This window comes from Thalassophryne amazonica, chromosome 6 (genome assembly GCF_902500255.1).
Source record: "Thalassophryne amazonica chromosome 6, fThaAma1.1, whole genome shotgun sequence".
Lineage (NCBI taxonomy): Eukaryota > Metazoa > Chordata > Actinopteri > Batrachoidiformes > Batrachoididae > Thalassophryne > Thalassophryne amazonica.
Genome location: NC_047108.1, coordinates 33,592,113 through 33,604,494, shown reverse-complemented (window position 1 = coordinate 33,604,494; position 12,382 = coordinate 33,592,113). Strand labels below are relative to the sequence as shown.

Genomic DNA, 12,382 nt, shown 5'->3' with positions numbered 1-12,382 from the left:
CCTGAGTACCTTAAGTCTCTGGATGTTGTGGGACTGTCTTGGCTGACACGCCTCTGCAACATTGCGTGGTGATCGGGGACAGTGCGTCTGGATTGGTAGACCGGAGTGGTGGTCCCTCTGTTTAAGAAGGGGGACCGGAGGGTGTGTTCCAACTATAGGGGGATCACACTCCTCAGCCTCCCTGGTAAGGTCTATTCCAGAGTACTGGAGAGGAGAATTCGACCGATGGTCGAACTTCACATTCAGGTGGAGCAGTGTGGTTTTCATCCTGGTCGCGGCACACCGGACCAGCTCTACACACTCCATCGGGTGCTCGAGGGTTCATGGGAGTTCGCCCAACCAGTCCACATGTGTTTTGTGGATCTGGAGAAGGTGTTCGACCGTGTCCCTCGGGGCACCCTGTGGGGGGTGCTCCGGGAGTACGGGGTTCGGGGTCTTCTGCTAAGGGCTGTCTGGTCCCTGTACGACCACAGCAGGAGCTTGGTTTGCATTGCCGGTAGTAAGTCAAACCTGTTTCCAGTGCACGTTGGCCTCAGCCAGGGCTGCCCTTTGTCACCAGTTCTGTTCATTATTTTTATGGACAGAATTTCTAGATGCAGCCAGGGTGTAGAGGGGGTCTGGTCTGGGAACCACAGAATCTCGTCTCTGCTGTTTGCGGACGATGTGGTTCTGTTGGCTTCGTCAAATCAGGACCTTCAGCGTGCACTGGGGCATTTTGCAGCCGAGTGTGAAGCGTCCGGGATGAAAATCAGCACTTCCAAATCCAAGGCCATGGTTCTCGACCGGAAAAAGGTGTTTTGCCCTCTTCAGGTCGGTGGCGTGTCCTTGCCTCAAGTAGAGGAGTTTAAGTATCTCGGGGTCTTGTTCAGTTGAGGTGGCTCCGGCATCTTTTCTGGATGCCCCCTGGACACCTCGCTGGAGAGGTGTTCCGGGCACGTCCCATTGGGAGGAGGCCCCGGGGAAGACCCAGGACACGCTGGAGGGACTACATCTCTCGCTGGCTTGGGAACGCCTTGGGGTTCCCCCGGAGGAGCTGGGGGAGGTGTGTGTGGATCGGGAGGTCTGGGCGGCTTTGCTTGAGCTGCTGCCCCCACGACCCGACTCCGGATAAAGCGGATGAAAATGGATGGATGGATGGATGGATATCTTGTCATTGTGGTGTATTCAATTGAATATAGGTTGAAGAGGATCTGCAAATCATTGTATTCTGTTTTTATTTACATTTTACACAACATCCCAACTTCATTGGAATTGGGGTTGTAAAAGTGATGGCTTATATGTGCTGTACTAATGTGACAGCATCCTCACACCGGGGTGAATGTGAGGCATAAGTGTGTAAAGCACTTTGAGCATCTGATGCAGATGGAAAAATGCTATATACGAGGTCTGTTAGAAAAGTATCCGACCTTTTTATTTTTTGCAATAACCTTATGGATTTGAATCACGTGTGACTGCATCAGGTGTGAGTTTTTTCACACCTGTCGGTTGCGTCATTCGCCTGTGAGCAGGCTTTGAGTGAGCACTGGTCCTCCCCCCTCATCGGATTTTTATTGTGAGGAAAATGTCTGAACGGCTGGAGCAGCACTGCATCAAATTTTTCCAGAAACTGTGAGAGACAGCCAGGTGGACACCATTTGGAAAATTCAGATGGCTTTCAGGGATGATTTTATGGGTATCACACAGATTAAGGAGTCTTACAGCCGGTTTAAAGACGGTGCACAATGGCGGAGGGCGCGCCGCGCTCCGAGTGGCGATCGACAGGCTGAAACGACCAGATCATTTCCAAACTGAATGCTGTGTTGGATGTTGTCTGACTACCAGAGAAATGGCAGAAAAGGTGGACATAGCACTTTTCCGGCAAATTCCACTGCTAAAGGAGATTTTGTCATGAAAACAGGAGCGGAGGAATTCGCCACGGAGCCGCTAATGGCGCGGAACGAAAGCACGTCCGTGTTGGTCTCACAGGACATATTGTGGCATGCCCAGCTCTTCCACATTCGGAAGATTCAGACGGATTTGGGTGGCTTTTCAGTCGAGTGAGTATCCGAGAAATTGTCGAAGAGCTGGGCATGACCCATGAGACTTCCAACACAGAGGTGCTTTTTGTTGTGCGCCATTACGCAGCTCCATCCTGACGCGCGAATTCCGCCGCACGTCTTTCATTACAAAATCTCCTGTAACAGTGTAATGTGCTGAAAAAGTGCTATGTCCACCTCTCTTGCCATTTCTCTGGTAGTCAGACGACGTCCCGGATCAACACAGCCTTCACTTTGGAAATGATCTGGTCGTTTCAGCCTGTCGATGGCCGCTCGAAGTGCAGCGCACCATCAGCCGCTGTGGGCCATCGTTAATCCAGTTGTAATCAATCAATCAATCAACTTTTTTCTTGTATAGCGCCAAATCACAACAAACAGTTGCCCCAAGGCGCTCCACATTGCAAGGCAAGGCCATACAATAATTATGAAACACAGTCTACGTCTAAAGCAACATAACCAAGGGATGGTCCAGGGTCACCCGATCCAGTCCTAACTATAAGCCTTAGCGAAAAGGAAAGTTTTAAGCCTAATCTTAAAAGTAGAGAGGGTATCTGTCTCCCTGATCTGAATTGGGAGCTGGTTCCACAGGAGAGGAGCCTGAAAGCTGAAGGCTCTGCCTCCCATTCTACTCTTACAAACCCTAGGAACTACAAGTAAGCCCGCAGTCTGAGAGCGAAGCGCTCTAATGGGGTAATATGGTACTATGAGGTCCCTAAGATAAGATGGGACCTGATTATTCAAAACCTTATAAGTAAGAAGAAGAATTTTAAATTCTATTCTAGCATTAACAGGAAGCCAATGAAGGGAGGCCAACACGGGTGAGATATGCTCTCTCCTGCTAGTCCCCGTCAGTACTCTAGCTGCAGCATTCTGAACCAACTGAAGGCTTTTTTAGGGAACTTTTAGGACAACCTGATAATAATGAATTACAATAGTCCAGCCTAGAGGAAACAAATGCATGAATTAGTTTTTCAGCATCACTCTGAGACAAGACCTTTCTGATTTTAGAGATATTGCGTAAATGCAAAAAGGCAGTCCTACATATTTGTTTAAGATGCGCTTTGAATGACATATCCTGATCAAAAATAACTCCAAGATTTCTCACAGTATTACTAGAGATCAGGGAAATGCCATCCAGAGTAACGATCTGGTTAGACACCATGCTTCTAAGATTTGTAATGCTCCTTAATCTGTATGATGCCCATAAGATCTTCACCGAAAGCCATCTGAATTTTCCGAATGGTTTCCACCTGGCTGTCTCTCACAGTTTCTGAAAAATTTTGATGGAGCAAAGTAGCAGTCGCTCAGCCATTTTCCTGACAATGAAAATCCGCCGAGGGGGCTGGACCACTCCTCCCACAAACCGTGCTCACAGGCGAATGACGCAACCGACAGGCATCAAAAAACTCACGCATGCGCACGAAGGTTCAAGCTTGGCTGATGCAATCACACGTGATTCAAATCCATATTGTTTTTGCAAAAAATAAAAAGGTCGGATAGTTTTCTAACAGACCTCGTAAATACAGTTCATTTACTAAACAGTGCACTTACTCATTCACACCATCAATTTTGGCTTTTCAATTTTTATTTCTTTTAATTCATGATGTACAGATTACTTTTCACTGAGTTTAAAGGGCATCATTTTTAAAATTTTAACAAAAAAAAAAAAAACACTGAATTTTTGTTTTACTTTTTGAAGTCATAAAAACATCAAACATGTTAAAGCTCAAGGGGTTCACAAACTTTCAAGCAACACTGTATAGGAAGAATAGATTCAAGGACCTCATTCACAGAGTGTCAAGGTGTCTTGTGGATAAATTGGATGTCCTGCTATTGTGGAGTGGACACCAAGTCACTGACTTCATATTTCGGCTTCTGTTGTACATTAAAATATGATTAAATATGCTCATCTGACATCTTTATGGACAAAGGAATGCAATGGATTTAAAGTAGACCTGCATTGAAATAAATGTGGTCAGATTTCAGAAAGAAATAGCTGATATGTATTTATAAGACCCTTGTGAATGCAGTAAAGTAAATCTGTAAGCCCAAATTTGTAATTCAGCGGAGAAATCTTTGTTTAAAAATGACAAATTTGCAGCTAAAATTTAGCCCTCTGTGAAAACAGTTTGTACAGCCGTATCATTTCCATGACGTCAGGGACAAGACGACGCGCTCCCGCCTTCAGTCCGATCCCACATTGAAATTGATTTTATCTGTTAGTAATGTTACTTATGCAAGTCCTGGTTTCAACATCCAAAAGTAAGCTGCAATGAATGTGAGATACAGATCTGTGTGCTCAGATCAGCAACGACATCGACAGCGGGCGCCGTTCTTCCTCTCCCGCTCTCTGCCTCTGCTGCGCTTATTAAGTCTGCGGGCTCGTTAACGAGCTCGTTAACCGCCGACGCGGGCCACTCACACCGCGGCACAACACAGGCATCACCTCTCTGTCTACTGAATGGAGCTGCAGCACACTTGGCACAAGTCCTGAGATTACGCTCGCTGTTTTAATGTGAAGCGGCCAGTACACCTGTTGCTGCAAGGACAGACTTCTTGCGCCTTGGGGCAACTGTTTGTTGTGATTTGGCGCTATATAAAAAAATTGATTGATTGATTGATTGATTGCGGCAAAATCCACAGCACCGCACGTCTCGGCAATCGGAGCCCCAGAGCTCCATGGACGCTGAGAGAGGTTTATATATTTTTAATGACTGGGATTCTTTGTGGGTCTCGCCTCCATATCCCGCGATGGTACCGGAGGTGAAAGACAGTAGATTTTCATTGCGACACCACTCAATCAAACGGGCATATAAAAAAGTCTCCCTAAATAATTTTCAAGCACAAATAAAAGAAATGTGTACTCACCAAACGTGCCGCAAGACAATATGAAGTTTTAAAAAAGTAGATCCTTCCGTATAAGACAAGAAAAAGGTGCAGATGCAAACTGACGTAAATCCACAAATTACAACTGGCGCAATGCATGCTGGGAGAGGGTCTTGTCCGTGACGTCTCGGCAGCGTCCATGATGAGAGGGACAATTTGCGGAGGGCTAAATGTTAGCTGTAAATTTGTCATTTTCAAATGAAGATTTCTCCGTTGAATGACAGATCTGGGCTTGCAGATTTACTTTACTACATTCAGAACGATCTCATGTGTAAATGTAAGTCATTTTTTGTTCAAAAAATCTGACTGCATTTTTTTTCGATGCAGGTCTCCTTTAACAAATTAGGCTTTGGGACAATCACAAAACAAAAACTGGTATACTGTATGTAGCCAAAAGTGTTGATTTGACAGAGAATGCAGTTTCCAGTAAACAGATTATTTTTCCTTCAACAAAGACAAGTTCTTGGCATCAGGGCCACTGTGCATTGAAACTACAGAACCAACACCATGTGACTGTATGGTGGCCCTGCATTCATTTCTACAAATGTAAACATTGATATTTAGCTTTTTCATGGTACAACCATTCCTACAAGGTTTATACGTATATGTTTACTAATCTACGAAAAAGGTTTGGTGAAAATTCTAAACTCAAGTCCATAAGTGTTTGGACACTGACTTGATATTTTTAAAATAATTTTGCCTCGGTACACCACATTAAAAATGAAATGAAACAATTAATATGTGCTTGAAGTGTCAACTTTCAATTTTAATTCAAAGGGATCAACAAAAAATATTGCATTAAACATTTAGGAATTGTACTCATTATGGTACACAGTCTGGACAGTACTGGACAAATTAATATAATGATTTTTGTTAACACAGATCATCTCTTTTGCAGATAGCTTTCTTTATACCCACGTCCCACTAGCGGCGGAATGCCGTCCGAATGTAAATTCGATGTACATTCCAGCAAAGTCGAGGTGCATTCGAAAACCTAAGACAGTGTTCTGAGTGCATTCCAAATGGTTGGGCACAATCATGTGGCAAGCCCAAATGTAGAGCACATGCCCTCTACTTTCGAAGTACGTTTGAGGTGGATAAACATAGAATGGCAGTTGAGGTGGACTCTAACTGTGTTCTGTCTGTGTTCTAAATATTCACAGCATGCAAACCATTGGGGCATGGTCAGGCATGTCACATCCTGCCAGCATGTCCTGAATGTGCAACAAGATTGGGGTGCAACGACCTACCCAAAGTGAGCCAGACTGACCCAAACTGATCCTGATCATGATTACTGTATATTATGGACATCAATCATGCCATGGTGGTGTTTGTGGGATCCTGGAAGTGCGGACATGAGCACCCATTCCAAAACGACACATGAAAAGCAGACGGCACTCACCTGTCAAGCCGGACAGCAGAACACACAACTCCTGCATGAGGTGTTGTAACATCTGATTGGTCCGCAGCTCCTGCGTGGGACTGTATCATCTGATCAATTCACTGTCTGTGCATGAGCTCATATCATCTGATCGGTCTGCTGCTCGTGCGTGAGCTCATATCATCTGATCGGTCCGCTGCTCGTGCGTGGGCTTGTATCATCTGATCGGTCCGCTGCTCATGCGTGGGCCTGTATCATCTGATCGGTCTGCTGCTCGTGCGTGGGACTGTATCATCTGATCGGTCCGCTGCTCGTGCGTGGGCCTGTATTGTCTGATCAGTCCGCATATATGCACGACAGTACTGCCATAATTAGAGGTACCTGGTTTACATGATTTAAGTTCATAGGTTGGATGTCGTTCACAATCCAGATGACAGGAACAGCAGCTCTTGAAAAACACAGCAGAAGACAGCGCTCAGTGCCCACTCCCCTCCCCTTGCTTGCCTTCCAAAGTGACTTTGGGTGGCAACAGAATTGCATATTCCTTCTGCATTCTGCTGGTGTTGTGGGGATTCATGCTGTGTTCCAGCTGTATTCCACCTGCAGTCAGGAGCTGCTGCACACTGAATGTGCACAACTCATTCGAGGTGGCTTTAGCCCATATTGTGGGTATTTGAACGGCATTCGTACACAGCTCTCACAATATCTGTCCCTTCCAACTGCGCCTCGAGGTTTGGCTTTTTTCCCATTCCGGCTGATTTGGCTTGATTCCTGCTCATTTGTGTTAAGTGTGACAGGACCCGTAGACACTTAAAATGTCTTTGACTTCATTTCATGAAGAAACAGATGCTGTGTCGTACTGTGTCATGAATCAGTTTGGAGAAGGCAGTTCTCAAAAATTGAGTCACTATAGAAGGAGATGAGTGAGGGAAGCCACCAAGAACACTGAAGGAGTTATAGACTTCTGTGGCTGTGATGGTAACTCTGTGCAAAGTGCAAATTACAAAGTACACTGTGGTGAGGCAGCAGTTGTCATATTTCATCTATATGCTGTGTAGACAAAGCTGACTGATACTCTCCTCCACTTGGCAGCACAAAACAACTTCTTGTCTCACTTCCTGCTGGACGGAGGAAGTGTCGGCGTTCCCCAGCACTTGTACAGCATTCACACCCAGACTTACGATGACACCAGCCTGACGTCTCCACCGTCGCTTGACTGCATTCCTTCCCTCTGCACACAGCAGGACAGAGATGATCAGGAAGGGAATGAGACTGCAGCCGTCCGACACGTAGACAGCAGCTCGCTATCCGAGGATGACGTTTTTTATAATTAACCTTCAGAGAAACTCAGCAAATGGTGGCCGTTTCTAAGATGAGGCTTGCTGACAAGAGCTGTATCTCATCCACCAGCACTGACTTACAAAGATTACGACAGTCTGAAATCATTCACAATTCACTTCTTCAGTTCCTGCGGAGAAGTTTAAGGATGTGGTGCCAGTCCAAACTTTGGCTTCACTGTTTTTACTCACTTTAAACTTTTTCTGATTACATGTGGATCTGAACTGTGACCAGCCAAATGACTCTGTATATTTGGATAAAACATCATTTTACTAGAACTACTACAGAAAACAGTTAACTTTTTATTTACATTTTAATCAGCTGATGGATGAACAAAGATAAACACAGATAAGTGAAAATAACGGGAGGCCAGAACACCCAAAATTGCAGATTTCTGTGATTTTTTTTTTCAACTCCTCAATCTTGCTTTTTGGTGTGCCAAATATTTTATTGCATTTTTTGTGCATATTTAAACATGCTGATTTCAAATGTGGTTGATGCTATGCTATAACCCTTGAGCAATTTGAGATATAGCACTGGTACCACAGTCTCTTGTGCAAAGAGACTGGTAGCGTGTTTTTGAAAACATGGCTGTGATTGGTCCATCTGATATGTCGGCCGCTATTGGCTATCACGCCACACTCTGTGATTGGCTGTGGCGTAACCACAGAAAATGTAAGTTGGTTCCACTCCTCCAGAGACCGTGGTACCAGTGCTATGTTGTAAACAAAGGCTGCAGCCAATCAGAGAGCGGCGTGTCTCAGCCAATCAGCAAAATGTCAGAATCCTGACTAAAAGCCACGTGACCAAATAACCCGATGCCGACTCCTTTGCCTTGGCTGAAGGAGTGGAACCAACTTATTTGAGATATTAAGCCTTAAAACAGCGGCCATTTTGGATTTATGTAAAATGTGTAACTCTATATTAAATGCTGTTTATATTTAAATTATAACCCAGCTCCTTTGCAGTTAAAAACATGAATTACTCATAGCCTTTAATATGGTTAATATAATGGATGTACTTCTGATAGACATTTGTATATGTTGTGTTATAAGCTGTACATGTTAGCATCATCTCTGTTGTACATAAAACATTCTTTAAAATTATCCTGCATGCTTCAAAACTTAAACAGCCTCTTTGATGATGAAAAAACAAACAGACAAACAGACAAACAAAAGCCAGCCAAATCCCATAAAGTGGTTCCAGTGTTATAGATTTTTACATAAATCCAAGATGGCTGCTCCTTTAAGGGCTTAATATCTCAAATTGTTCCAGGGATTGTCTATATTTTGTCTAAATATAACAGACTGGTGTCCTGTTCTGGGTGTACCCCACCTCATACTCTATGACTGCTGGGATATGCTTCAGCTCCCCCCCATGACCCTTAATTGGAGTAAGCGGATATAGAAAATGAATGAAAGTCTGAAAGTCTAACTGGATTTCCTCTTGACTAGGAGCAAACTGTCTGAGCTGAGAAAATGGTGAATGTGTTTGTTTTATATATTTCTCATCAGGAAACCTGGAGGGTAAAGAAAAACAACAGCAGAAGAAATGTAGTGTGAAGAAAATATCCACCCAATTCTCAGAGTTCCAATTGTGATTAGCCATTTTTCACAGTTTCACAAAGTGTTAGCTTTTTGTTTGCAGACTTTGTGCTGTGATTCATTGAGCTTCTTTTTCCTTTCGGTCATTGAGGTGGTAAAAATGGAGCAAAATGCTGTACATGTACACTTTGATCAAGACCATCAGCATGCACTGTCTCAGCCCTTGCTGCCCACTGCTGTCCCAACGACAAGGATTCAGTGCCATATGTTGTGTGGGCCGCCAGAAGAGGAGGTACTGCTGGCCGACCACCAGAGGGCGCCCTGCCTGAAGTGCGGGCTTCAGGCACGAGAGGGCACTGCCGCCACGGACACAGCCGGGGGTGACAGCTGTCACTCATTATCTCTTGACAGCTGTCACCCATCTACACTTCATCATCCCACTCCATAAAGACCGCACGTCATCTCCACCTCGTTGCCGAGATATCGTCTACCTTAGGAGGTAACCTTCTCAGCCTGCATATCCAGATCAGTGGTTACTCAGACACTGCACGAGTGTATGTTAGAGGTGGAGATGGAATTCCCACCGTTGTTGTTACTGGATGTTCACACACCCACATCTGATTGTCTCTGCTCCTCGCCAGCAGTACCAGATCCGACACGCGGAGACAGTGGCCACCTGGGGTGTTCGGGATTTGGCGGCTCCAGTATTCTCCAGGTTCGGTGGCGGAGGAAATCGTGTGGTTCCGGTTCTTCTCAGGACAGACGTCCTCTATCCTCGAGCCTGCCCACACGTCACCTTTGCTAATTGACTATTGTACATATTCTGTAATCGGCTGTGTTTGGTTGTGCTTTTCACAACAGTAAAGTGTTCATATTTGACTCGTTCATTGTCCATTCATTTACGCCCCCTGTTGTGGGTCCGTGTCCCTACACTTTCACAACACCATATTCAAGCTCAAGCCTGATTTATGCTTCTACACTTCCGTAACTCTGTGGCTACCTAACAATGTTTATGTGGGCGTGACCCTTTCAAAGTTCTCCATCGTGTTGGTATGTGCAATTTACCACCAGAATAGTAGGGGAATAGTAGTTGGTTTGGTCAACCTCCAAACCAACGTAATGTGCAATTTCCCTCCATCAAATGCAGATCATTTGAGCAACTTTGTAGTTTTTTTTGACTCTGTGTTATAAAGTTAGTCATATTTTTGTGGACTTTTCTGCCAAACATTCCTCTATTTGGTCCATGATCGAAATGTAATCGGCGTGTGCAGTCCAAACCTTCAAAATATGACGGGAGAGGAAGGAGCGGAAAAGTGGCTAATCAAAGCCCGCTCTTTATCGTTTTGACGTGTAGTTTCAGTTTTTGGGAGGTGCACATCAGGCTACGGAGAGGTGCTAGGAGATGGTATGCAGCGACGCAGAGGGCTCTGCGTTGCTACGGAGCTGTGGAGAAGGAGAAGAATAAATCAGGCTTCAGGAGGAATGGATCACGTAAATGTGGCACGTAAATGGCCAAAAGAGACACCACACCACAGTATCAAAAAGAACAATTTAGACAGATATATTAAGCTGTAACCAGTTGTTTGTGCCTGTCTGCTCTGAGAGCAGACAGAATGCTGCCTTCACATGTTGGCAGATGGGGAAAATACAAGATAGATGGGAAAAAGACACTGGGTATTACTGAAAGAAACTAACCTGTATAACTGCTAACAATTGAGATTTTAAGCAACCACCAAAGCCAGAGCTGCTTCTATTAATATAGAGCTGTGCTAAATGCTGAAACATTGTGTCTTTCAGTTAAGCAAATTATTGCTACATAATCTCTGCCAACAAAGTTGGGCAGAGGTTAGTTTTACCCCTGTTTGTTTGTGAACAGCCTGCAACCCACAATTTTTCATATATCATTCTGAACTTTTTTCAGAGGATTGATATCCTATAGGTAAGAACTGATTCAGTTTCCAAGGTCATAGGTCATAGCCAAGAAAAATATTGGAAAAATCCCTATCCTTTAGGGACATTAAACAAACTTTCAAAAATTCATAACTGTCAAATAAGATCAAATTTCTTTCATATTTGAGTGGCATGTAGGATGACTGACAAAGTTTGATCCAGATTACAGATTTTGTCACCATTTAAACTTAACATTGAAACTCCTTTTAATTAATATTTTACATTATATCTTAAACAAACATGCCCCAATCACGCTCATATTTGAAACTGACGTGCAGACTGCCACCCACTATTGCCTGACAAAGTTTGATCCAGATCTGACCTGGACTGTGGATATTTGATTTTCATACTGAAAAGCCTATTTTGTTGTGGTTAGAGGTCCGGATAGGGACCAGACTCTTTCAGGCGATGGACTTAAATGCTGGGAGCAAGGACGGGAACAGGTTGTGAACAAAAATAGATTTATTTACAAGAATAAATAACTGAAAGTGCTGAGCTGGAGGGTGCCTGCAGAGCCGAGATAGGGCCCACATGTTGTGGTGGAAGTTCGGGAGCTGCAGTGCACACCGAGCCAGGCTTGGGAGTTTGAGAATGAGCTGGAATCCTGGATATATGGGACTGGAACTGGAGCAAGGTGGAACGCACAGAGCCGAGAATGAGGAACACTCTAGGATGACGAGGAGAACAGGTGAGTGAATGCACTCGTAACACTGGAAGCCTTTAACAACCAACAGTTCACTGTAGGCTTAAAGCAGGAACATTCACAGTTCAGGAAATAAAGTTCACTGTTTAGGAATTGATCACAGTTCAAGAATTATCCTCAAAGGTCAGGTGCTACGCGTCTTATGACGCAGTTCCAATTAAGCAGGACTTGGCTTCAGAAACAACTTGGAAAGTTTTTAATAGTTCAGCATCAGAGTTCATACAGTTCTTGGAACAGTTCTTGGTCATGCACAGTCACAAACAGGAGTGAGAGCGGGATCTCACTCCTGAGAGCAGCGAGTTCCAAAGTGACATAGTGCTGGTAATTGGCATGGAAGCCAGGAGCAGTACAGCATGGAAGCCATGCAGGAAGGCGTCTGGAAACACCAAAAGGTCAACAAGCTCTATTGCGGAAAATAGAGGATACCAGGTTACCTTGAGATGAGCTGCGGGAAGCTCCAACGTAAGAAGAAGATTCAGCATCAGATTCTGGCCCAGTCAAGCCACGGAAGACTCTGGCCTGGTCACGGAAGAATCTGGCAAAG

The 12,382-nt window shown here is 44.5% G+C and overlaps 1 protein-coding gene across 1 annotated transcript in view; it reads left to right on the top strand.

Annotated features, from left to right (window-relative positions):
• Nucleotides 1-8,167, top strand: part of fam131c (family with sequence similarity 131 member C) — an 81,750-nt gene extending 73,583 nt beyond the window's left edge. Inside the window, 1 exon segment of the mRNA XM_034171955.1 lies at nucleotides 7,396-8,167. Within this exon segment, the coding sequence (XP_034027846.1) occupies nucleotides 7,396-7,637 (242 nt within the window). The 3' untranslated portion in view covers nucleotides 7,638-8,167.
• The last annotated feature ends 4,215 nt before the right edge of the window (nucleotides 8,168-12,382 follow it).